The following is a 26417-nucleotide window of genomic DNA, read 5'->3' as shown; positions in this document are numbered from 1 at the left end:
GACATTTTTTGTCAAAGCTTTTCATCTTGCACTCATCAAGACAATTTGCAAGAAAATGCCAATGTCAGGGGAAACAACAAACTTAAACTGTATGAGAAGAGTGCGCTGATTGGTTAGCAAATGAACTCAGATTGGTGGAGACGTTGCCATGGAGAATGCACCAGTTGATGGTGACTAACATTGGCACTTCCTTGTGAATTGTCCTTACGAGTGCAAGACCAAAAGCTTCAACAAAAATATATCTTTTTTCAGCAATACTCAAGTTCTGTACTACCAAATGACTGTTAAAGTTGAACCCCATAGAATTGAAGGCAAATTATTGACCCAATTAGGAAATTGGCCGATGCCAGGAGACAAGAATAGACATAATGGCACTATGTGGCTTGTGGTGTCCCATAAGTGTTTCAACTAGTCACCATATTTATTAACAATTCAGATGATGATCCCTGTTTGTCCATTCCTAGGCTTCCAGTGGGCACAATATTTCCCATGGCGCTAACTGAAAGAGGCCTTGAAATTCTTGAAGTCTATCAAAAATAGATCAAATGGTCAACTTATATGTTGCTCATAGGACCATGCTGTGCAGAAAATGGGTGCTACATTCACTAACATAACAACAGTGACTGAACTTCAAAAGTAAATAATTGCTTGGAAGCTCTATGAAACATCCTGAAAGGTGGGAATGAGGTACTATAAAAATCCATTTTATTCATTATTCATTCTGAATTAGATTAAAAACACATTTCAATTTCATCATCAGGAGTGGACATGCCAAAATGCGAATCAACTCTGCTCCTCAGTCACCAGTCTTCAACTAGATTTAGTGCTCAGTAGGTTTGTTTCCACTCAAGTTTAAATATGCTAGTGCCCTTTTTTTTTTTACATCTTTGCTTTATAGCAGATTTCAAATGTAACTATTTAACACAAATCATATTGTCAAAAATTTCTTTTGAACAACACTATCAGAATTAATTTTATATACAATCCATCCATCATTACACATTTCCTGAAAGAAGGCAATTGAGCAGGTGCAGCTCTTGCTGCAACAGAAGTCAGATAAGTTATGTCAACTCAAAAAACCAAAGCTGCAAAATTATACTTGTAACCTTAAAGGGATCTTTTGATCAACATTATGTTAAGAAAACACATCTTCATAAGTGCAAAACAAACAGTAACACTCAGCCATTGCTGTAGTTGTTCATAATTGATTACCTTTGATTTTTCTTCATTCTCTCTATATAGCTCAGCCATCTGCTCCTCCATTTCTTCAATAACATCTTTTAGTGTATCCACTTGGTAGATGAGGTTAGATTTTTCATTGTCTAGTTGTGCATTGGAGACCATAGCTTTTTTATATTTCTCTTCTACTTCTGATAACGAATCCTGCAAATTGAAAATAACTGATAGTCTGGTGACAGAATCAATGATGTTGGAAACACTGCAAACATAAAGAATATGCCGCAATGTATTAGAAACCTGATTTGATAGTAACATGGAGGATGAGAGGAAAAAAAGTCAACATGATTGCAGGTTGCCAATTTATAATCTATTTATCAGTGCAGCAAGCAAATATCACTTAATTCCCACAGTTATTCACTCAGTTGTTCTTTTGCCTATTAGAACCTCACTAATAAATGTAAGAGGAACTATAGGGGAAAAACAGTACTGAAAACAATTTTTTGTTTTGTGTTAAAAACACTTAAGAATAAGACAAGGCAAACAAACAGTTGGTAGCTTGTGTGAAAATTTTACCATGTACATTCCAAAGTCTAGGAGTCAGTTTATCTAAACCTCCTGTGGGTCTTGCTTGTAGAACACTGGAAAAAAACTCTGAAAATAATGCATAATTTGGGCTCATGGAAAACCTTCAAATTAAATCTGCTGTCTAGAAATTAGATCTGTTTGTGTTTTGTTTTTAGACAGTACTTGCAGTACTTTCAGTGAATATAAAACCTCCCGAAACTTCCCCCCTTCTAGGGATACAATTTAAGGGTTTCACAGATTCGAATACTAGATTAAAGGAAACTTGAGCTTTCAAATCACCACATATTGCTAGATTTTCAGTTTTAAAAAAACTGTTAAGGTTGTGCAAAAGCTAATCAATACACAGTTTTAGGAAAAGGAAAGAAGTCTCTAACATCCTTTCGATTAATTTTGATGAATCATTTAAAAGCGAGATGAGGCGAAATTTTTTTACTCAGAGGGTTGAGAGTCTTGGAACTCTCTTCCTGAAAAGGCAGTGGAAGCAGAGTCTTTGAATATTTTTAAGGCCGAGATGGACAGATTCATGGTAAGCAAGGGTTATCGGGGGTAGGTGGGATGCAGATTTCAGGTTAATATCCAATCAGCCATCATCTCATTAAATGGCGGAGCAAGCTCGAGAAGCTGAATGGCCCACTCCTGCTCCTTGTTCTAATGTATGTTTGTATAGCCTTCCTGTTTGGAGATGCAAGTCAACATTTATCTGCATAAAAATGAGCTGTTCAATGCAAGCTAAACCAGCTAAGTGAGACAACTCTTCTCCTGATAGAGATTACAGTTCAGGAATCTCTTGGTTGCTTCGTTCAACTTTTGTTCACCTCCATATTTTATACTACTTTTGCAGCTGAGCCCAAGATTTTCAGTTTCCCAAGTATTTAATTGAAATTCATAGTTTTCCGAAGTGCAGCGAAAAAATTTCCTTCTGCTCTAGCCGTGACAAAAAAAGGCAAGCAGAAAGCAAGGTCCAAGTTTGAAAAATTAGGTAACAAGATGAATAATGATGATAGTTTAGGCTATTCTGATGAGCAACTTTAATACTAGGAACCTTTACTTAAATTTAAGCAACGAAAATATTGAGGCTATGTTCAAAAAAAAACTACTGCTAATACTCTCGCCATGCAGAAGCACAATCCATATCCTAGTAACATTTGTACAATAACACAGATAAAGAGCAATTATTTGAAAGACTGTTAAAATGAATATAGTCCCTTACATTTCCATGATGAAAAGCAATGCATTTTTAAAAGGTACCGGCTACGAAATCTTTTGAAATTTAAGAAATAAAAAGCTTATTTTTCTATCCAGAAACAGTGAAGCGTCATTTTGACTGTCCCTTCGCAAATATCCACAGGGCTCCACACTCCCAGGTTTGAAACGGAAAAATGTTCTTATAGTTTACCTCTTGGTTAGTTTTTTGCTTGAATTTTAGTTTTTTTGATATTCAGTATCTCCTGATTAAAATCCTGATTTTTCCAATTATTTTACCTGACATGAACTGTAAAAGCAACCTCTGTCTTTCCAAAAATAGGTACTCCCTCTTCTAGCCTTGCATTCCGATTATTTAAAGTCCCTTTGATCCTTTAGAAAAAAAACACATCTTTGTACTTACGGATAAGAATTGAATTATGAAGATAGGCATTTTTTTTAAAAGCCATGCAAGATCATTTTACGCTCCAGCTGCCACTGAAATTTTGACTTTACCCATCCCACTCCCCACATTTCCTAATTTTTTATCTTTTTCTAACAGGTTCTAAACAAATTCTCAAATGTTTCCAAAGACTGAAAATGCAGAGCTCTCCATTGCTGGTTCCATGCTCACATTCTAAACATACGGTAAATTACATAAAATGCAAACTGCTGTCATTCAAGACAAGTCAAGTCAGAGGTCAGGTTTAAACAAGTGGAATTGTTTTCCACCTTTGTGAGGCACAGTTTTTTTGCTCAAATTGCTACTGTTCTGTGGCTAGTTGCTTTGAGACAACAAAGTTATTATTTATCAAACTAACACTACACAGAAAAACATGAATTGCTGTAAGGGTTACATTCAGATAAGAGCACATGCCATAATAAGAATCCAAAATATCTACCAATGAGCCAAAACAAAAGTTAGTCAAATGCTACAAAAGGACTCTGCTCTAGTATGTTAAAGGAGTGCAGCTCAAATTCCCAGTGTGACAGCCACAGGAAATAGAAAAAACATGCTAGGGGACATGGCCCTGATACCTTAAGTTCTTTTAATCCCTGCATGTATCTCCCCTCTACATCTTGTATCTGGTCCTTAAGCTCATAGATATCCTGTTGGACACATGGAATGAACCATTGGATAAATGGGAGGGGGAAGGGAACAAAAAACATCAAGCTGAAGTAGTGTTATATTTTTGATGCACACAATGCTATAAGAATTTGGTCAATAGATAGAAGCATTTAAATTAAGTTAAATTAAATCACCAGCTCTATGCAAGTATATAGTTTAATAAACCTTACCCGCAGTTCACTGAGTGAAACATCTGGATCCAGTATGCTACTTGTATCCCCGCTCCCTCGTCGAGAGGAAGATCCCCCAAGAGAGGCCAGTGTCGCTGCTGACAGCCCTGCAACTGCATTTCGAGAAGCAGGCTGGTAGGTGAAAGAAAGAGACAGATTGTAGCAATTGCCATGGAAACAAAGAAGTGAATTTCAGGATGTACAACTTCTGCTGTGACTGTATGACAACTGGTAAAGCAGAGTAAGTGTTAAATATTCTGAATTTGGGTTTTAAAGGAAGTATGATCTAGTCCATGTTTCAGGAAAAGAAAGTAAAAATTGTTGATTTTTCAGAGAAGTTGCTCATTCTAAGTGGAAAATGATACAGTTTCAAATAATGTCTAAGTGGAACTACTTTCTCATTACCTCAGATATCATTCACCACCTGAAAATATCCATTAAATGATCTACTCTTGGTCCTCCTCTCCGATGTGGATAGAATGGTTTTGAGCAAATTGGTTTATTGTGATCCAAGGGAGTCACATTGGACAGAATTTTGCCCTCGGATGGAGGGCGGGCCCCACTGGCTCGGCGGTGGGGGGACAGTTGACCCCCGCCACCGAAACGGGGCCCACTGCTATTTTGAGTGGGCAGGCCAATTAAGGCCCGCCCAGCAGCCTTCCCAACAGGAAGCGCTATGCACTTCCTGTGCAGGGGGTGGTGGGTAATTCCCCATCTGTCAAAGTGCGCTCTTTCACGCATGTGCGCGAAAGAGCACACTGCTCCCTGAGGCAAAGTGCAGTCTCAGGGAGTTCACTGACAGGTAAGTCAAAAAAGAGAGAAATATTAAAATTAACATGTCCCCCTCATGTGACAATGTCACACAAGATGAGACATGTTAATAAGAAACACAAAGTTTATTAAATTTTTAAAAAACGGACATGAAACTTCATCCCGCCAGTGGATGAAGTTTCATTAATAATCTGGAGCCCGCTGGGGCCTGTCCACCAGTCTTAAGCTTGGATGGGTAAGTCCTTAATTATCTTAATCAGCTTGTCAATGGCCTCAAATGGCCATTGACAGGTTGGCAGACGGTCAACTGATTTCACTGTCCGCCCGCCTTCCTAAAAATTTAAAGGGAAAGGGATGACGTCAGGGGTTCCTCCTGACGTCATCCCGTGTCATTTTCCCCTCGGCGAGTGGGCCCCGCCCCCAAATCACCAAGGGGAAAATCCTGGCCATTGAGTGATTATAATGCTTGAGGAATAGAGGATTCTGAAAAATCCATTTTAGTACAGGAGTCCCTCCCTCCAAACCTAGCCTCCCATCCCACCACAAACCCACTGCTATGTGGACTGAGGAATGTGATGAATAATCAAGAGTCCCCCAAATCTCCTTTTATTAGCAATTTCTGTGCATGGTTGGATAATGGTTACACCAGCTATGGTTCATGAAGCAGCATTTTCACCTCTGAATCAGAAGGACATAGATTCAAGCCACACTACAAGCACTTAAGCAAATCATCTAGGTTGACATTTCATTGCAGTACCAAGGAACACTGCCCTGCTGGAGGTGCTATCTTTCCACTGAAAGCCCTCTTGGATGGATGCAAAAGATTCCATGCACTATTTTTAAAAAAAAGCAATGGATTTCTTCTGAAACCCTATCTAATAGTTATCACTTAGGCCAACATCAGCAAAACAAATTGTATTTTTGCTGTTTGTGGGACCTTCCTACACTATTAGATTTCTTAAATGACAACAAGTCAAAAGCATTTCAATTACTACAAAGAACTTTGGGATGTCTTGAGGTCAAAAAAAATGCTATACAGTGCAAGTCCATTTAGGATTACTTGTTCAAAAGAAAGCAAAGGTCAGGACTAATAACCCAGGGAACAAGAACATGAACAATTTGAATTCAGATTAAAATTATGGAAATGAAAAGCTAGCATCAATAAAATTATCAATTAATAGACAGATTGTTGTAAAACCACAACTGGCTCGATAATGTCCTTTAGGGAAAGAAACCTGCTATTTAGCCAATATGCAACTTCAGCCTCACAACAGTGGTTGACTCTTAACTCAACGCCTCTCTGAAGTGGCCTAACAAATTACTCAATAGTAGTAACTACTGGGAACAAGTAATAAACGCTGGCCTTATCAGGGACATCCAGAAAATGAGTTTTAAAAATAAAGAAATGGCCCTCATGAACTTGTGAATTTTCAGTTGAGGCTTTTCCTCCTATTAAATTAGATAAATGCTGAGTCAAGAGTCCTACTTGTTCCTTGCCTTTCGAAAAAGTTTTTATTTGATAGCTAGAAGCAACATTTAAAATTCATTGAGAATATATCTGAGCTAATACTTCATACAAAAGACTTCTTAGGCAGAGTTGTAATTTTATCTACAGGCATTAAGCTAAAATGCGCAAGGTGATACAAAAAGCCAAACTGTTGGTTCTTTGTACAAACCAGCATGAAATTAAACCCTTAATCATATGCAACTAAGACGAGCATTTGACTTGGACTTTATCCAAATAACTCACTCCAGTGTGGTTTTCAGGTTAAGAACCATTCAAAAAACAGTATGAAGGACGGCCGTTATTAACATGCGTTGGGAAACATGAACATTTTTCAAATATAACAGGAATTATATATATCGTCACTAAAAATATTACCTATTACCACCATTTTCGCTGATCACGTTCTATTGCGAACTTTCACAGAGTTTAATTCTCATCAATTACACTCAAATTAATGCATCTGCAATTATTGTTTACTGGAATAAAGGAGGTTTGGGGCAAGGGGATGTAAAATATCTCAAAATGTTGATGTTTTTCAGAGCATAAATAAAGATTGCTTCCAGTGGTGAATGGGTAACAAGGGATCAAAGACCAAGGGTGATCATGAAAGAATGAAAGGGGGAGTCGGGAAAACTTCTTCATATTGTGGATTATTAAAACTTGCAGGACAATTTTCCACTGGCTGCTTTGAGTGTCAAGAGCCTGTGCAGTGGCCAAAATGGGGTCTTAAGCTACAATGTTGATTTAGCTTGTGATTAGTGCAAGACGCTATCTTGGTAAAGTTGTTGACGTATGTGTTAGGAACTGTACCCACATCTTTCCTGGAAATTCTCACATGGCTTCTGCTAAAAAGAACCAATGCTGTGCTACTCTTCCTTATTGGACACATTATAGGAGTTAAGAAGAGAAAGGAACCACATCACGTGCATCTTGATGAGGGGTTTTCCTGCATGAGGAATGAGAGGAGATGAGGCCAGGCAAAGCAGTATCAACTGCTTCAACTACTTATATTTATACAGCAGCTTTAATGTAAAGTAACATCCCAAGGCACTTCACAGGAGTATTATAAAACAAAGAATGACACCAAACAGAAAGAGAAATTAGGTCAGATGACCAAAAGCTTGGTCAAAAAAGTAAGTTTTCAGGAATGTCTTAACGGTGGAGAGCAAGGTCAAGAGTCAGAAAGGTGTAGGGAGGAAATTCCAGAGCTTGTAGCCTAGGTAACTGAAGGCACAGCCTTCAGTGGAGTAATTCAAATTGGGAATGCACAAGAGGCCAGAATTAGAGGATGACAGGTATCCCAGAAGGTTGTGGAGTTGCAGGAGATTACAGAGATAGAGAGGGAGGGGTGAGGCCATGGAAGGAGTTAAAAACAAGGCTGAGAATTTTAAAAACAAGACATTGTTTGACCAGTAGCCAAGCACGAACAGAATCTATTGCAAGTTAAGACACCGACAGAGTTTTGGATGACCTCAAGTTTACAAAACACAAGGTGTGGAAGATCAGCTGGGAGTGTGTTGGATAGTCCAGTCCAGAGATAAAGTCACGGATGAGCGTTTCAATAGATGACGAGCTCAGACAGGGGCGAAGTTGAACAAAGTTAGAGAGGTGGAAACAGGCGGTCTTAGTGAAGCGGCAAATGAGGTTGGAAGTTCATCTCAGGATCAAATGTGACACCAAGGTTGGAAACAGACTGTTGTTAGAGAAAGGGGTGGAGTCAGTAGCCAGGGAATGGAGTTTAGAGTGGGGATCGACAACAATGGCTTCAATCTTTGCAATATTGGGGGAAATTTCTGCTTATCCGTAACCATCCAATGATTGTATTCAATGATTCTATCCAGTACTGGATGTCAGATAAGCAGTCTAATAATTTAGCAACAGTAGAGGAGTCAAGCATACATGGGTGTCATCAGCATACATGTGAAAACTAACATTGCTTTTGGATGATGTTGCTGAAGGGCAACATGTAGATGAGAAATAGGAGGCAGCCAAGGATAGATCCATGGGGGAAAGAGGTAACAGTGTGGAAACAAGAAGAGAAGCCATTGCAAGTGATACTCAAGCTACAATTAGATGGATAAGGTGAGATACTGCAGGAGAACAGGAAAGGCAGCTCTCAGCAGGAGGCCTTATCCACTCTAAGCAGTCAGGAAAGACTACCACTACATTCACATGACCCAAGGCAAACGCAGGAGGTTCCAGTTTACCAAGGAGCTTGTCCAAGATCTGTACCCTTGTGGAATGAAGACTCAGACATCGCAGTACACACAAGACTACATTGCTTGTGGCAGTTAAAATCTCACTAGCTCTTAATTTTTGTGTTACCAGAACCTTCCAGGTTGCCAACCGTAATAACACAATTCTGTATGCACTTTGGCAAAACGGAGATCTCTGCAGCTCTATACACTGAGGAATAACTATATACTGTTTCCCATTGCCAGAGAGGACCAGAGGCAGAAAGCTCTAGGATTTGGCAGGATTGCAGAATTCCCCATGGTCCAGGGAGTCTAGACTACGAGCACCTCGTTTAAGCTCAGAGGTGTACAAGAAAAGGGATTCTGTTCCCTCAATGTGTAGCTCATATGTGACCACTGACAGTGCATCATGCAGGTGAATGCCTGCTAAGTGACCCTCTGATGCCATGGCTCATGTCTTTGATGAGAAATTCCTAGATACCTGGTGAGCACTTGCACAATGTGAGCTTCTCAGCCATCGAAAATATCACCGAGTAGACCACAGGGTCCTCAAGCAGATCCTTGACCTTGTACTTGGCCTAGAAAGTCTCCAGATTGGAGTTGATCCTCTGCATGCTTCACAATCTGGCAATCAGGAGAGGCCAGCTATTAACACCACTAACTGTGCCGCAGAATTCAGTTCAAGAGCCAAGCGGGAGTTGGTGGTGGTGGTGGTGGTGGTGGTGAGGGGGGAGTTGGGGGAAAACAAAAGAAGAGGAGAAACAAAGGATTTCAGGTTTGCACTTGAGGGACACTTGCTATTATCTAATTGAAGAACATTTCTAAGAGCATGACCTATCATCTGACACAAGACCACTGTTACCACAGGCTTCACCTTCCATGAACTTTATCCTTTTAACCCATTCCCCATGAAGGCCACAATAAAAAAAAACACCAATTCCACCAATGCCCATTGCCATAATGAAACAACTTTTATCTGCAGCAACAGTAAACAATGAATATATCACACATTAACAAATATTATACCAATCACCCTGATGCTGACCCTGAGTGGCTATCCTATAAATGCTCTTGATGCTCTACTGCTTTTACAAAAGGGCAGCCCCAAGTGGCAGCAGCAGGTGAGATGGGTGGTTGCCAAAATTCTGTTCCTGTGCATTAGCCAATCCTCCATCCATGCTAACCAACATGCCATCCTCCAACACCTCGTGTAGTAACCTTTTGTAACACCTTACTGAACGACGTTTGGAAATCCAAATACACTAAATCTACTGGTCCCTCTTTATCCCCCCACTGCTGGTAACATCCTCAAAGAACTTTAATAAATTAGTCAAACATGATTTCCTTGTCATAAAATCATGTTGACTTTGCTGGATTGTATTGTGATTCTCTAAATATCTTGTTACTTATTCATTAATAATGGTTTCCAACATTTTCCCTATGTCAGATGTTAGGTTAACTACCCTACAATTGCCTGCTTTGTCTTCTTTTTTTCTTGAATAGCAGTGTTACATGTGAAGTTTTCCAAATCAGCTGGGACCTTCCCGGAATGTAAGGAATTTTGGAAGATTACATCCAAAGATTCCACTAACTCCGCAGCCATTTCTTTAGAATGCAGGCCATCAGTCCCAAAGGACTTGTCAGCCTTCAGGCCCATTAGTTTTGAGTACTTTTTCTCTGATCCTGATTATTTTAAGGTCCTCCCCAACTTTTGCTTCTTGATTTTCTATTGTTCTTGGGACACTTCTGCGTCTTCTATTGTGAAGGCAGATACAAAATACTTGTTCAAGCCCCTGCCATTTCCTTGTTTCCCCCTATTAATTCCCCAGTCTCAGCCTCTAAGGGACCAACCTTTACTTTCACTACTCTCTTCTTTATATAATCGTGGAGGTTATTCCTACTTTATTTCATATTTCTTGCTAATTTACTCTCACATTCTAATTTCGCCCTTTGTTATATTCTAATTTCTCTTTTTAAAATCATCCTTTGCTGGTTTTAAAATTTTCGCGAACTTCTAAAGGAGGGATCATTTATCATTCTCAGTGACATAGAATGTCATTTGTGACTTTGATAAGAGCTGCTTTAGTCCTGTTGAAGGTTTGGAAATCTGATTGGAGGAATTCAAATATGGAGTTCTGGGAAAGATGGGCATGGATTTGGGAGGTGACAACTCATTGAAGACTTTAAAGTAAAGGGATGGCACCATAGTTCACAAGGACAGAGGGGCACATATAAATAACAGCACCCAGGGAGCCCCAAAGTTACATGCTTAATCCAGATTTTCAAATTGGAGATCATTAGCACAGCACCCATTCAGTATCCATTTTGACTAATATAACCCTCAAAATGCTGCACCACAAGTTGACTTGGGCAGAAAGCATGTTATTTAAAGGGAACAGGATAAATATTTATAAAGGACAAATACGATAGGATATTTGCAAAGTGCAAGGGAATGGAATTAAAGTGAACAATTCCAATTAAAGACCTAACCGAGCACAAGGATAATGGGTTGATTGATCCCGATATGAAAGAAACAGCTGAGACCGCTGTCTTATCTGAAAGAGATGAACATATGCCAAACACAGATTCCAACAAAATGGATTTTTAAGAAAAAAATTATGGCTTCTTCTTAGAACGTGGACAATATTGGCAAAGCTATACCTATTGCCTGTCTAGAGCTGCCCTAAGGTGCAATTGTCCACCCTCTCAAGTAGCATTTCTTTCTAACACTGAGGTCTTGTCAAGCCAATCCAGAGAGAATGAACTGTGAGCTCCATATTGTGTGGATTGAATTACATATAGGCCAGAGCATGCTAGAAAGTACATTAACTTTCCTGAAGACTCTCGCTGATTTTCTGATGCTTTTCACAGCCAATTTCAATACTTCTCTTTTGAGACTTGAACACAACCTAGTCTTTGTCATAAGACTTGACAATTCCAATGCACTCTTGACTGGCTTCCCACATTCTACCCTCCATATGCAGTAGTGCAGTGGTATTGTCATTGGACTGGTATTCCAGAGACCCAGGGTAATACTCTGGAGACCTGGGTTCAAATCCCACCATGGTAGATGAGTGATTGTTTTAAGGTCCTCCTCAACATTTGCTTCTTGATTTTCCACTGTTATTGGGATACTTTTGTGTCTTCTTTTGTGAAGACAAATACAAAATACTTATTGAAGAAACTATATTAAGAATAGGGTAACTGAACACCTTGAAAATTTTCAGCTGTCAAGAAGAGCGAGCATGGACTTGTAATGGGCAGGTCATGCCTGACAAATCTGGTTAAATTTTTGAAGAGGTAACTGAAGTAGTGGACAAGGGAATGTCTATAGATGCTATCTACATCCAGAAGGCATTTGGTAAATTATCCTAACAGGCTGTTAGCTAAAGTTGAAGCTCCAGACTGAGTGGCAAAAGAGCATGAATATTGAGTAGGTACTCAAATTGGCAGGACATGACAAGTAGTGTCTTGCAAGGATATGGTTTGGTGCCTCAACTATTCATTACATGTATTAATGGCTTAGGTGATTGGTTGAAAAGTCACATATCCAAGTTGCAAATGACACAAGGATAGGCTGCATTGTAACCAGTGGAAGCAAAACATTACAAAGAGATATTGATAAATTAAATAAATGGACAAAATTATGGCTCATAGGTTTCAACATAGACAAATGTAAGGTCATACACTTTGGACTTAAAATAGATTGTGCATACTACTTCAAAAATGGTGAAAAGCTGGAAACAGTGTAGTTTCAAAGAGACTTGGGGTTCATGTACATAGATTAAAATGTTATGGATGGGTATTGAAAACAACCATAAAGAAAGAGCCAATGGAGTGCTTGGTCTTTATAACTAGAGGATTAAAATACAAGTGGTTAGAAGTTATGCTATATCTATACAAAGCCCTGATTAAACCACACCTGCAGTACAGAGCAGTTCTGGAAATTGCACCTTAGGAAGGATGTACTGGCCTTGGAGGGAGGGCAACATAATTTATCAGTGATACCTGACTCCAAGGACTAAATCATGAGCAACAATACAAAGTATAAAGACTGCCTGAAATTTAGCAGGTTAAGTGATGATTTAGTCAAAATCTACAAGATATTAAGGGGAATGGATGAGATAAATAGAGATGATTTCTGCTGGTTGGCGACTCTAGGACGGGGGTGCATAGTCTAAAAATCAAGGCTGAAAATAGAAAACCTAAAGGGCATTAACAGTTTGAAATTGTTAATTTTGATTCGTAGGTTCACAAATTTTGTTAACAAAATAATTTAAGGTATGTGGGGCAAAGGCAGTTACATTGAGTTAGGTCACAGATCAGCCATGATCTCACAGATTGAAGAAAAGGCTTGAAGGGCTAAATGGCCAACTGCTAATCACATGTTCCTAAACATGATCCACCTTTCTTCGATACTTTCCTCTTCTAACCGTTCTGCCCAGTTCAGTTTCCTTAACTGACCCTTCAAAATCTGTCTTTTGAAAGTTGACTGCTGCTTTTTTAGGCTTCCTCTTTCCCATCAAATGCACAGGGCCCCAAGAATTCTTAACGTGGCACTGTAATCACTTAAAGGGTTGAAATCAACAGCATTTGCCTTGCAGTCCCCTTCATTCTAGAGCCCAAACAACTCAAACTGCATACAATTAAAAGAAATAATTTCAAGGTATTTAATAAATGGTTAAAGATAACTCTTTAACACAACTCCAGTATTGATACTTTTAGTTAAAGTTTTTAATGAAAAAGCTTTAGTTTCAAGAAAATGTGAAATTATGTGCTGTCACAAGAGCTTCCACCAACATTAGGCAAAAATTAGTTTAGCGCCAACTGTCACAAACAAATTGTGATATTGCAGATTTTAAGGACAACTGTTTTAAAGGTACATTTATGTTTTCAAACCTTTACAATGAGTCTAAAAGCCTTTTTTGAAATGAAAGTATGGACAGACAACATGGCACCTTTCTGTATTTTTCAAACCTTGTCAGGCTCATATCTCTAAAGCTGGCTACAAAGAGTCATTAAAATGCAAAGACACCACCAAGGATGTCCACTGAATCTTCTTAAAGGTGCGAAAAATCCTTTTCCTTCTAAGGGAGCAGGAGAGAGAAACGGACTTTGAAGGGCCACAACATAAATAATTTATTTGCCTGGTGAAACAATGCTTCCTGGAAAATTAACATAGCAGCCATTTTGTGTTATTTGAACTGAAAAAAAGGAAGCGGTAAGAAGCCATCTTGGAAGGCAAGGTGCAGAACCCCAGGAAGAACTGAGACAACATCAGAGAAGGTTTCTGACCAAGGAAGGGCAAAGAGGAAGGTATTAAGGAATCTGCTGTTCTGCCCAAAGAGTCCAGACAATCTGCAAGTGCCGTAACTGCAAAATCGGTGAGGAATAAGAAATCTTCTCTCTCTCCCAAAAACCTGCTGACTCCACCTTAAAAAGGCAAACCTCTGAATCTTCAACTACAGACGCCATCACAGTTGACTTTTCAACTCCAATCCTTCACTCCAGATAACCAAGAATTCACCTGCAAGCAACTGGCCCAGAACAAAATCCGAGTCGGATTTGAAATCTCATCTTGAAGTATCTTTTTTCCTTTAACTGCATTTTAATCTGTGTATCTATATTTTAGTTAACAATTTTATCATTTTATTTAAGTAACTTTCAGTAGTAGTTTTTCAATAAACTAACCTTTATCCTGTTTGAGACTAAAGCTTGTTGCTGGTTATTTTTAAATTGAATCATTAGCAAATTAAACGAGAGCTACGTACGCACACAAATTCTTAGGTCACGGAGGAAACGCATTTTACATGGTTGTATACCAATTCTATGCTGAAAGAAGTGAGCTATCCCTTCAGCCCTTAATGGAGCTCACAATATTCTCAGTGGGACACTGAGATTACCATAATTACTTATTACTCACCCGAGAAAATGATTCAGTCTTCTCATCCAACTGTAAGAAAAAAAAAAGTTAAACATTAATAAGAAAATACCAACAAGGCATATGGGACACTTGCCTTTATTAGCCGAGGCATAGAATACAAGAAAAGGGAGGTTATACTGGTTAGGCCACAACTGGAGTACTGCATGCAGTTCTGGTCACCACATTATAGGCAGGATTGCACTGGAGTGGGTACAGAGGAGATTTACCAGGATGCTGTCTGGGCTGGTAGGTCTGAGCTATGAGGAAAGGTTGGATCGGCTGGGGTTGTTTTCCTTGGAGCAGCAAAGGTTAAGAGGGGGCCTGATAGAGGTGTAAAAGATTATGAGGGGCATAGATAGGGTGGATAGGAAGGCACTTTTTCCATTAGTAGAGGGATCAATAACCAGGGGGCATAGGTTTTAGGTAAGAAGTAGAAGGATAAGAGGGACGTTGAGAAATTTTTTCACCCAGGGGATGGTGGGAGTCTGGAAATCACGGCTTGAAAGAGAGTCAGAAACTCTCGCAACATTTAAGTAGTATTTAGATATTCACTTGCATTGCCATAGCCTCCAGTCAGATCTTTGTTGACTGGCGCAGACATGATGAGCTGAATGGCCTCCTGTGCTGTAAACGTTTGAGTGTATGAATCTTATGAGCCTTATATAAAGTTAATCATGCCAAACTAAATTTTTGAAAAGAATCCCAGTTTCCCTGATCTGCAAATTTGGAAGTAATTACTTCAGAAAAAATACAAAGTTAATATTCATGAAGAACCAGATTACTTCTTTACAGAAGTACCTGTTCATCTAATGCAATGGATAACCAATAACAGAATTTCAGAGTTGTGCAGAATAAAAGTCACGATTTTAAGTGAACGCTATTTAAGGGCTAATTTGTATATATCTTGATAGTTGTCCTGCTTTCATTTCTTTGTCATCATCCACGTGCACTGTAACAAGTCTTTCGATTTTAAAAAAAACCCTCAACATTCATCAAATTTTACAGTGTCATCATTCAGCTCATGTGAATCAGAAAATTAATTTAAAAAGGACTTTCTTTCCACTTGACAGGTTCTAACTACATACTGCTTTGCAACCAGCATTTAAAAGTCACGGATCACGTTTATACTGCTCCAAACTTACTGTCCCATGGCTTGGGCGTGGAACTCCCACAACCAGCAACCATACCAAGTCTGTCATAATATTTATCCTATCCCGAGTCAGGAAGACCCATTTCTGAGTGGGCTACTCCAATCCAACTGCTATTGTCAATAATTGCAGCAGCATTATTTGGTAGCAACATCAACATTACATAGTGATTTAACTATGCACGAATTGTTACCTTCAAAGAATTATAGCACAGAATCACAAATCTTTATCAAACAGGAGGCCATTTGGCCTGTCGTGTCTGTGCCAGCTCTCAATGAGCAATTCACCTAGTGTCATTCCCTCACCTTCTCCCCATAGCCTTACATGTTCTTCCTCTCAGATAATAATCCAATTTCCTCTCGAATATCTTGATTTACTCTATCTCCATCACACTAACAGGCAGAGCATTCCAGATCTTAACATTCACTACGCGTAAATGTTTCTAAAGTCTCTATTGCTTCTTTTGCCATTTGATCAGTGCCCTCTCATTCTCAATGCCTCCACCAGTGGGAACAGTTTCTCCCCATCTACTCTGTCCCAACCCTTCATAATTTTTTTTATATTCATTCATGGGATGCAGGCATCACTGGCTAGGTCAGCATTCATTGCCCATCCCTTAAATACCCTCTGAACAAGGGCAGTTAAGAGTTAACCACTATCAATACCTCTACCAAATCCACTTAGCCTTCTCTTCAAGAAAACAGTCCCAACGTCTTCAATCTATCATGTTTCCAAAATCTACAGTATTTCACTTTTGCATTATGCTCTTCAGGTTTCATAAAAAAAACAAATATATATTTCAAGAATTCCTCCCCATCTTTGTTCTTCATGCTAACTATCCCAATCAATATCAGAATAATTGATGTCCCCCATTATCACAATGAAAGAATTCTTTCAGTAGTTTGTATGCAATTACATTGTCCCAAGGTTAACAATGATCCTACTGAATGCCATGATTTTGTCTGTCTCTATCATAATCTTAGGGAGTGCATTCTAAATCCCAACCATTTGTTTTGCCGAAAAAAAATGCTTTTCCCATTTCTTGCCATTGCTTCTTTTACCAATCACCTTAAAGTTGTGCCCTCTGGTTCTTGATACTTCCATCAATTGGAACAGCTTCTTCCTACGTACTTTGTCCAGGCCTTAGGATTTTGAGTACCTCTATCAAATCTCCTCTCAATCTTCTCTTCTACAAGGAGGACAATCCCAACTTCTCCAATCTATCTACATAACTGAAGCTCCTCATCCCAGAACCATTCCCAAGGGTCTATTCTGCATTTTATCTTCACATCTTTACTAAAGTGTGGTTGCCAGAGTCACACACAATATTTCAGAGTGATGTAATATCACAACATCATAACAATTACTCTACACATGCCAAAATGTCATGGTCAGTCCTGTGCATGCGTGAAATGTTGAGTCTGGATAGTGCAATTGAGTACAGGAAAATAGCTCGCACCTGACAAAACAAATGGATTGAACTGCTTCACTCTCCAAAGATGCAGGCAACAATACTATCGATTTAAACCCTATTTTTGTTCTGTTCCTTTCACGTACAAGCTCAACTGCAGCAATGACTATTATTTGCCAGAGCTTTAGATCGGCAATCTGATTCACAGGTGCCTTCCGATTTCTTCAGGTCACCATACTCCAAACTCGGCGAGGTATCTTTCCTTATTGCACCAAATACATCCCGTTGTGCAGTTTATATTAATGCAAAACATGTTTCAAAATCTGCTCTAGTGACCTCACTGGTCAGATTACTGCAGATGAACTACGTCAAGATCAAGTTCTCTAACCAACAGAAGTGCATTTTATTTTTATTTATTCGTTAGTGGGATGTGGACGCCATTGGCTGGCCAGCATTTATTGCCCACCCCAAATTGCCATGCATCTGCTGCCCTTGTCCTCCTAGGTTGTGGAGGTCCCGGGTTTGGAAGGTGCTGTTGAAGGAGCTTTGTTGAGTTAGAATCATAGAACCATAGAAAAGTTACAGTGCAGAAAGAGGCCATTCAACCCATAGTGTCTGTGCCAGCCAAAAAGAGAAAAAAAACTAGCCGCTCATTTTAATCCCACTTTCAAGCACCTGGTCCACAGCCCTGCAGGTTACAGGTGCAGATCCAGGTACCTTTTAAATGAGTTGAGCATTCCAGCCTCAACCACCAATTTAGGCAGTGAATTCCAGATGCCCACCACCCATTTATTGAGTATCCCCTTGCCTTGTTTGCCTTCACACTTTTCACAGACTGAATTCTATTTGCCACTTCTCCGCCCACTCAACCAAACCATTGATATAATTCTGGAGTGGACAGCTATCCTCTTCACTATCGACTACACAGTCAATTTGTGTGTCATCTGCAAATTTCCCAATCATGCCTCCCACATTTAAGACTAAATCATTAATATATACAACAAACAGCAGGGGCCCCAATACTGAGCCCTGTGGAATACCACAGGAAACCATTCTTCATTCACAAAAACATCCGTAGATGATTATCCTTTGTTTCCTGTCACTGAACTAATTTTGGGTCCAACCTGCCATCTTCCCCTATATCCCACGAGATCTCACTTTCCTGGCCAGTGTGCCATGTGGGATCTTGTCAAATGCCTTACTGAAATCCATGTAGACAACATCCACTACACTGTCCTCATCAATCCTCCTTGTTACTTCCTCAAAAAGTTCTATTATGTTAGCAAGACACAATCTTTCCCTAACAAAACCATGCTGACTATCCCTGATGAATCCATGCCTTTTTAAGTGACAATTTATCCTGTCTCTCAGGATTGTTTCCAATAATTTGCCCACCACTGAAGTCAGACTGATGAACCTATACTTTTCTGGCCTACCCCTTGCACCCTTTTTAAATAATGGTACAACATTCGCAGACCTCCAATCATCTGGGACCTCACCTGTATCTAGTGAGGATTTGAAAATGATCCTCAGAGCATCCGCTATTTCCCCCTGACTTCAACAGCCTGGGATACAAACCATCTAGCCCTGGTGATTTATCCACCTGGAAGGATGCTCCAGTACTTCCTCTCTCACTAAGTTTATTGTACCTAATATTTCACATTCCTCCTCAAACTAGAATGTTACCATGTACATCTCTGATAGACCCTATCTTTTCCTTAGTTATTCTCTCGCAAGTTATTCTTGGAGATCTTGGAGATGGCGCACAATGCTGCCACTGTGCATCAGTGGTGGAGGGAGTGAATGTTTGTGGATGGAGTGTCAATCAAGTGGGCTTTATCCTGGATGACATCAAGCTCCTTGAGTGTTGTTGGAGCTGCACTCATCCAGATATCACACTTCTGACCTGCAAATTATAGATGGTGGACAGGCTTTGGGGAGTCAGGTGGTGAGTTACTCACTGCAGGATCCCTAGCCTCTGAGCTGCTCTTGTAGGCACAGTATTTATATGGCTAGTCCAGTTTCCACATTGCCAGGTAGATGCCAGTGTTGAAGCTGTACTGGAACAGCCTGGGTAGGAGAGTGGATTGGTCTAGAGCACAAGTCTTCAGTACTGTTGTCGGAATGTTATCAAGGCCCATAGCCTTTGCAGTATCCAATGCCTTTAGCTGTTTCTTGATATTACGCAGAGTGAATAGAATTGGCTGAAGGCTGGTGTCTGTGATGCTGGGGACCCCAGGAGGAGGCAGAGATGAATCATTCACTTGATGTTTCTGCCAGGAGATGGTTGCAAATGGTTCAGCTGTCTCTTTTGCATTGATATGCTGGGCTTCCACATCATTGAGGAATGGGATATTTCTGGAGCATACTCTTAACGTTAGTTGCATACTGAAAACCCTCATGTCCATCACCATTCGTGACTGGATGTGGCAGGACTGCAGAACTTAGATCTGATCCTTGGGCTGTGTGATCGCTCAGCTCTGTTTATTGCATGCTGTTTGGAATGCAAGTGTGTTGCAGCTTCACCAGTTTGATACCTTATTTGTAGATATGCCTGGTGCTGCTAATGGCATGCCCTCCTGCACTCTTCATTGAACCAGGGTGTTTCCTCCAGCTTGCTGGTTTCCTCACCACCTGCCACAGACGCAGTTTAGCAGCCTTGTCCTTTATGACTCAGCTAGCTGAGTCAGTAGTGGTGCAACTGGTAATGCATACTGAAAACCCTCATGTTGAGTACATTGTGCCCTCGTCACCATCAGTGCTTCTTCCAATTGGTGTTCTACAAAGAGAAGTACTGATTCACCAGCTTGTGGGGGTGGGGGAGAGGGGTGGTACGTGGCAATCAGCAGGAGGTTTGACAGTGCCATGAGACTTCACGAGGTTCAGAGTCGATATTGAGGACTCCAAGGGCAATTCCTTCCTGTTTACCACTGTGCCACCAGTTACGGATATACCCAGGGTTGGTGATGATGGTGTCTGGGACATTGTCTATAAAAGGTACAATTCAGTAAGAATGACTATATCAGGCAGTTGCTCGTCTAGTCTGTGGACAAACCTCCAGATACAAGTAAGGTGGCCTTTGAAAGGTTGACAGGGCTGGGTTTGCCGTTGTCATTTCCAGGAGCTTTGGTCAATACCAGCTAGTCTCTCTGGTTTCATTCCTTTCTGTTGACTTCATAGCTGCTTGATACAACCGAGTGGTATCCTCGGCTATTCCAGAGGGCATTTAAGAGTCAACCACATTGCTGTGGATCTGGAGTCACATGTAGATCAGACCAGGTAAGGACAGATTTCCTTCCCTAAAGGGCATCAGTGAACCAGATGAGTTTTCATGACAATCGACCATGCCTTTAATACCAGATTTTAATAATTGAATTCAAATTCCACCAGCTGCCATGGTGGGATTGAACCCATGTCCCCTGAGTATTAGCCTCGGCCTCTGAATTATTAGTCCAGTGACATTACCACACAGCCACAGCCTCCTCCTAAATAAATATAAATACAGCTAGGTCCACTCTTGGTGAGGCTTCCATTACAGTCAGAAATCAGACCTTTTTTTTAAAAAAGCAAAATGGAGAAAACATTTAATTACAAAAAGATACAAAGGTTCCTAGTTTTTTTTTTAATTACCCAACATGCTTCCAGTGTCATCCACAGAGTGACACTGCCCCGCATCTTCAAAACCTACACTAAGTGCTCATGCAATATGACACTTCACTAAACAAGAGAGAGGAGAAAAGTCAGTGAATGATTCAATCCAGGCCATTCTGCAGCATTACATGCAGTAAGAGTTTTGTAGATACCTTAACTAACTTGATTAACTGGAGCAGTGCTTGACTGTAGGACACTCAAATAAGTGGAATTGAAAAATGAAAAAAACCTCAAACAGGGAGTCTAATCTGAAATAAATGTAGAAAATTTCCCCATGTTCTATATGCTAAAATGTGCACTGAACACATGGCAGGTGATTGTGCCGAGCTCTTGCCAACACTGGAGTATGCACCAGCAAGTGGTACAGCACAAATCACATCATTCTCTCAAGTACACACACTAACATTGCCTTGGCCAGTAATTACCCTCAATCACTGTCAGACCTGCTGAGTTTTTCCAGGTAATTCTGTTTTTGTTTTGGATTTCCAGCATCCGCAGTTTTTTGTTTTTACATCATCAGGTTATCTGGTCAGAGTCACATGACTGTTTGAGAGAGCTTGTTGTGCACCAACTGGCTGTCACATTTCCTACAATGTAATAGTGACTACACTGCAGAAATATTCCATTCCCTGTAAATGACTTATAGATGTCCCAAGGTCATGACAGATATTCTGTAAAATGCAAGCCTTTTGTTTTTTTACCAGACAATTCCCCCAGTATGGTTGGCATCAAACACAGCCCATTTTAACAAAGTAAGTTATATTTGGATCTTCCTCCAGAAATCAAGAATTGGGTCTGAAAACATAGCATCTGCTCTCCATTCAAACAAAATACTAAAGTTGTTTTCTGAACTGGCCTCAAGGGGTACTTCATTGTTTTCTGAAAACGAGGTCTTCCTGGAAGATGGCCATGGCAAATTCAGGAGGTTTACATAATCACTGTTGCCAAACGCGCAGGACCCATGTGCTAGGACAGGGCAGCAGAACTCTGACAATTTTGGATGATCTTATAAGACCCTAATTCTGACAAAGAATTCTACATCTTGGTGGAGAAATTATCTTTCACAGAGATAAAAGCAAAGAACTGCAGATGCTGGAAATCCAAAACAAAAACATAAATACCTGGAAAAACTCAGCAGGTCTGGCAGCATTGGTGGTGAGGAGCACAGTTGACGTTTCGAGTCCTCATGACCCTTCAATAGAAGTTCTGTTGAAGGGTCATGAGAACTCGAAACGTCAACTGTGCTCCTCTCCACTAAAATTATCTTTCACCCTTTTGGCAACAAAGGGTCTGGATAGTTCTATCACCATTGATGCACAATAACTGTTTAATACCCATCTGACTACAATGGAGATGGTTACTGAATTTTGACAGATTCACCAGTTTTAAAGACTGAATTTTGAAACTGGCACGTAATGAATGGTGAATTAGAATCCATCCATGCAACACAAGAGCAATAATGACTCAATATCACAAGTTTTGCTGGCAATTCCATACCGTCAGGTGCCTCTCTGGAATGAGACTATCCCTGAAGTGGGTCTTTGTCACTATGCTGCCAACCTGGAACAAGAAGTGCATACTGATCTTTAAGTCAGAGCAGTGACGGAGCAGTAATCAGAGCATGTGTTACATGGATCACATCAAGAATCGGATTCCAAGCTAAGCACACTTCATTATTAAATTAACCAGTGCAAGTATAAAAAAATACTCAATTTCTGAGATCCAATTAAGGTAGTTTCAACCGTAAAACAAAGAATGCATGCGTATGCTTCGACACAAAAGCCCCAGGGAATTAGATAAAAAATGTAATCTAAACAAGTTAGGACTCGTTGAGCACAATATCAACTTGGAATAATACATGATGCAATAGTGCAAGTATATTTAACTGTAATTGTTTTTATGACTTGAAGACCCCCTATTAGCATTTTCTGTCATTTTAGAAACTAACTAACTAAAATTCAGAGATTACAGCACACAAAATATTTGGGGCTCAATGATCACACTGCAAGTATAGTGCATGTATTTCAACATGGTTATGGTTGCCATGACAAGACTATATGTTTATCAAAACAAGGACACCTCCCTTACTATGAATCAGTAGGTAGAGTACTGCTGAATGCCAAGTTACTACAACAATTCCTTGACTTCTTAACTCTATGACTAGGTACTTCCATCTGGTGTATTTCATAGCAATATACTGCATTCCTAAAATACAGATACTGTATTTTTAAAGGCCCATTATATGAATCAAACAAAAGTAAGCTCTGGAGTTTATATATTTCGATGATACGGTAGCACAGTGGTCATTTTGCTGGACTAGCAATTCAAAGGCATAAAGTAATAATTTGGAAACAGAAGTTCAAATCCCACCAGTGAATGGGCAATTTAAATTCAATGAACTAATTAAATAAATCTGGAATTAAAAGCTAATATCAGTTTCAAAGTGTCCATTACTATTAGTACACCAATATTGGGAAGTAAATATGTCCATAACCAGTCTGCCCTACAACTCCAGGCCACAGCAATGTGATTCTTAAATGCTCTCTGAAATGGTCTAGCAAGGCATCAGTGAACCAAAACTGCTATAAAAAATCTTAAGAATAAAACCAGACAGACCTTCTGACATCAATCTAAGCACCAGATTGGGACACAACAAAGACACGGATAGCCCAGTTGGCTGTGCAACATTCTCCTCTAAAATCTGGTTTTGAGCCAAAATTGGGAAATTTGTCCCACAGGCTCGTCAAGCAACAGCCTGATAGCCATAATGACAGAATCATAACTTACAATCACCAGCCCTGGATATGCCCTGTCCCACCAGAGGTGGCGGCAATGGGATACAGTCTGGAGGCAGTGGCCCTAGGAGTACTCAATATTGACTGCAGACCCCATGGAGTCTCAAGGCATCAGGTCAAATATGGGCAAGGATTCCTGAAAGGTCTCGACAGGATGGATGTGGAGGGGATGTTTCCTCTTGTGGGTGAGTCCGGAACTAGGGAGCATGGTTTTAGAGTTGGGGGTCGCCTTTTGGGGACGGAGATAGGGGGAATTTTTTTTTCTCTCGGAGGGTTGTGCGACTTTGGAGTTCTCTGTCTCAGAGGGTGGTGGAGGCAGGGTCGTTGAGTGTTTTTAGGGCAGAGGTTGAGAGATTCTCTTTATGCGAGGGAATCAAGGATTATCGGGGCTAGGTGGGAATGTGGAACTTGAAACACAAACTGATCAGCCATGATCAAAATGAATGGCAGGGCAGGCTCGAGGGGCCGAATGGTCTACTTCTGCTCCTATTTCGTATATTCGTATATCCGTAAGATCTGGTGGAAGAAACAATCGAAAATTCTATAGCACAGGCCAACATATTCTAGCTAATAGCTAGGCTTTCTTTTACCTTGAGTCTTTCAGTTGGCTACTTTTCCATGGAGATGCTTTCAGCATTACAACACTTGATATTTCAAACTTCCTCCTGATTACTACCCATCACCCTTGCTCTGTTGATTAATCAGCATTCCTCCATGTTGAACAATACTTGGAAGAAGCACCAAGGGTAGCTAAGGCGCAGAATGTAGTCTGGGTGGGGAACTTGAATGTCCATCACCATGAATGGCTCGGTAGCACCACTACTGATGGTCTTGGCCAAGTCTTGAAAAACAAAGCTATCAACTGGGCCTGCAGCGGATGAGAGAGCGAACAAGGGGAACAATCTACTTGACCTTGCCCTCAACCTGTCACAGATGCATCTATTCATGACAGTATTGGTAGGAGTGACCACCAACGATAAGTGGCAGTGGTCAATTAAGCAACTAACAAGGCAAAGCGGCTCCACAAACAACCTCATCCTCAATGCTGGCAGGGTGCCCAGCATATCAGTGCAAAAGACGAAGCTAAAATATTTGCAACCATCTTCAGACAAGTGCTGAGTGGATGTTCCATCTTGGCTTCCTTCTGAGGTTCCCAATGACCCAAAAGCCAGTCTTCAGTCAATTAAATTCACTCCACTTTACATGATATGAATAAACGGCTGAGTGCAATGGACACAGCAAAGATTGTGGGCCCCAACAATATCCTGTCTGTCATGATCTAGAACTAATCATACTGGCCAAGCTGTTCGAGTTCAGTTGCAACTGTTGCACCTAAACAAGGGAAAAATTGCCTAAGCATGCGCTGTCTGACAAATCCCATTTGGCTATTTACTACCCCATCAATTTACCCTCAATAATCAGCAAAGTGATGGAGGATGTTGTTACCACTGCTATGAAGTGGCATTACTCACCGAATTTCAGTTTAGGTTCAGCTCCAAACAGAAAACAGAGTAGATGTTAACGGTAGTACTCAGATTGAAAAAAAGATGGGAAGCAGTGACCCAAGTGGATCAGTGCTGCAACCATTTCTGTTCAGTATTTACATAAAGGATTTGAATGTTGAAATTAGAAATCCAATTTTAAAATTTATGGAGGACTCCAAATTGACAGTACAGTTAATGTCAATGACTGCAATAAACTGGGAGTGACTGGGAGTCCTCAATGCCACTTGCCAAACAATTAGCACTCTCTTCACATATAGTATAAATTGTTGTTTTCCCCCTTAAACTGTTATTCTTGCGAGTGTCCTGATGATTGCAAGACAAAAAGCTTAGACGTCTCTTTTTTCAGCAATGCTCAAGTTCTGTAGGACCAAATTACTATGAATAAACTTGCAAAATAGAAATGTAATTGGCAAATGAAATTCAACATAGATATGCATGAGGTGGTATATTTTGGTCGAAAGACGATGGAAGTCACATATTCCTCGGGAAATAAGTGTCTAAATGGGCTAGTAGAGCAAAGGGATTGAATTTACTCTGCAATACCTTATCAAAAATCTAAATATATTATATCTATTAACTTATCCTTATCTATTCTTCTGCTACTTCTTCAAATATTTAAATTAGGTTGGTCAAGCATGATCTTCCCTTTTGAAATTTGTGCTCTATTATACTTTCAGTTTCTGGATTTTTTCTTAAGATCATCTTTGGGTAAGGATTCTGTTCCTTTTCTATCACTGACATTAAATGAATGGTCTCTGGTTAGTGGACTTGTTCTACCTTCCTTTTCACGTATATGAATTACATCAGCTAACCACCAGTCCTCTTGACCTTTTTCTTTTCTGATAAATTGTGCTTTGGTGTCTCTCGCCCAATGTATTTGAATGTGTGAGGATGTGTATCCATTCAGATCAGGGGTTTTATCCTAAGTTTTGATTACTTATCAATTAACTCTCTCTCCTCCCTTGAAAAGAGATCAGAAAAGATGTCATGTCCAACATGGCAGCATCCTTGGTAAATGCTGAGATGAAGCAATTATTTAATATTTGTCATATTGGTGTTATCCGAGAATTTATTGCATACCCCTTAATGCCCCATTATTTTACTTGTCATTTATTCTTTGAGAATTTAATTTCATAATTTCTGTTTGCCTTGATCATTTTTTTCCCTATTTCTTTTTGTATTCCTTTTGTCATTTTTCCCTCTGTCGTCCTTCTTTGAATTTTGCCTTTATTTCTTTATGCATGCATGATGTCCTTGCGTGCCATC

General features: G+C 40.0%; 1 protein-coding gene across 26 annotated transcripts in view; it reads right to left on the bottom strand.

The window, feature by feature from the left end:
* Window positions 1-26417, bottom strand: part of lrrfip2 (leucine rich repeat (in FLII) interacting protein 2) — a 210193-nt gene that overhangs the window by 41489 nt on the left and 142287 nt on the right. For 21 of the 26 annotated variants that reach the window (XM_041189812.1, XM_041189833.1, XM_041189811.1 and 18 more), the window contains 4 exons: window positions 14642-14671; window positions 4246-4377; window positions 3985-4056; window positions 1213-1383 (listed from right to left, as the gene is read on the bottom strand). In XM_041189812.1, coding sequence (XP_041045746.1) covers window positions 1213-1383; window positions 3985-4056; window positions 4246-4377; window positions 14642-14671 — 405 coding nt within the window. The remainder of the gene's footprint in view (window positions 1-1212; window positions 1384-3984; window positions 4057-4245; window positions 4378-14641; window positions 14672-26417) is intronic. The other 5 variants (XM_041189815.1, XM_041189820.1, XM_041189834.1 and 2 more) reach the window with 1 other exon arrangement.

The sequence above is a fragment of the Carcharodon carcharias genome, chromosome 6, assembly GCF_017639515.1.
Source record: "Carcharodon carcharias isolate sCarCar2 chromosome 6, sCarCar2.pri, whole genome shotgun sequence".
In the NCBI taxonomy this organism is placed as follows: domain Eukaryota; kingdom Metazoa; phylum Chordata; class Chondrichthyes; order Lamniformes; family Lamnidae; genus Carcharodon; species Carcharodon carcharias.
This window is presented reverse-complemented; position numbering and strand designations above follow the sequence as displayed.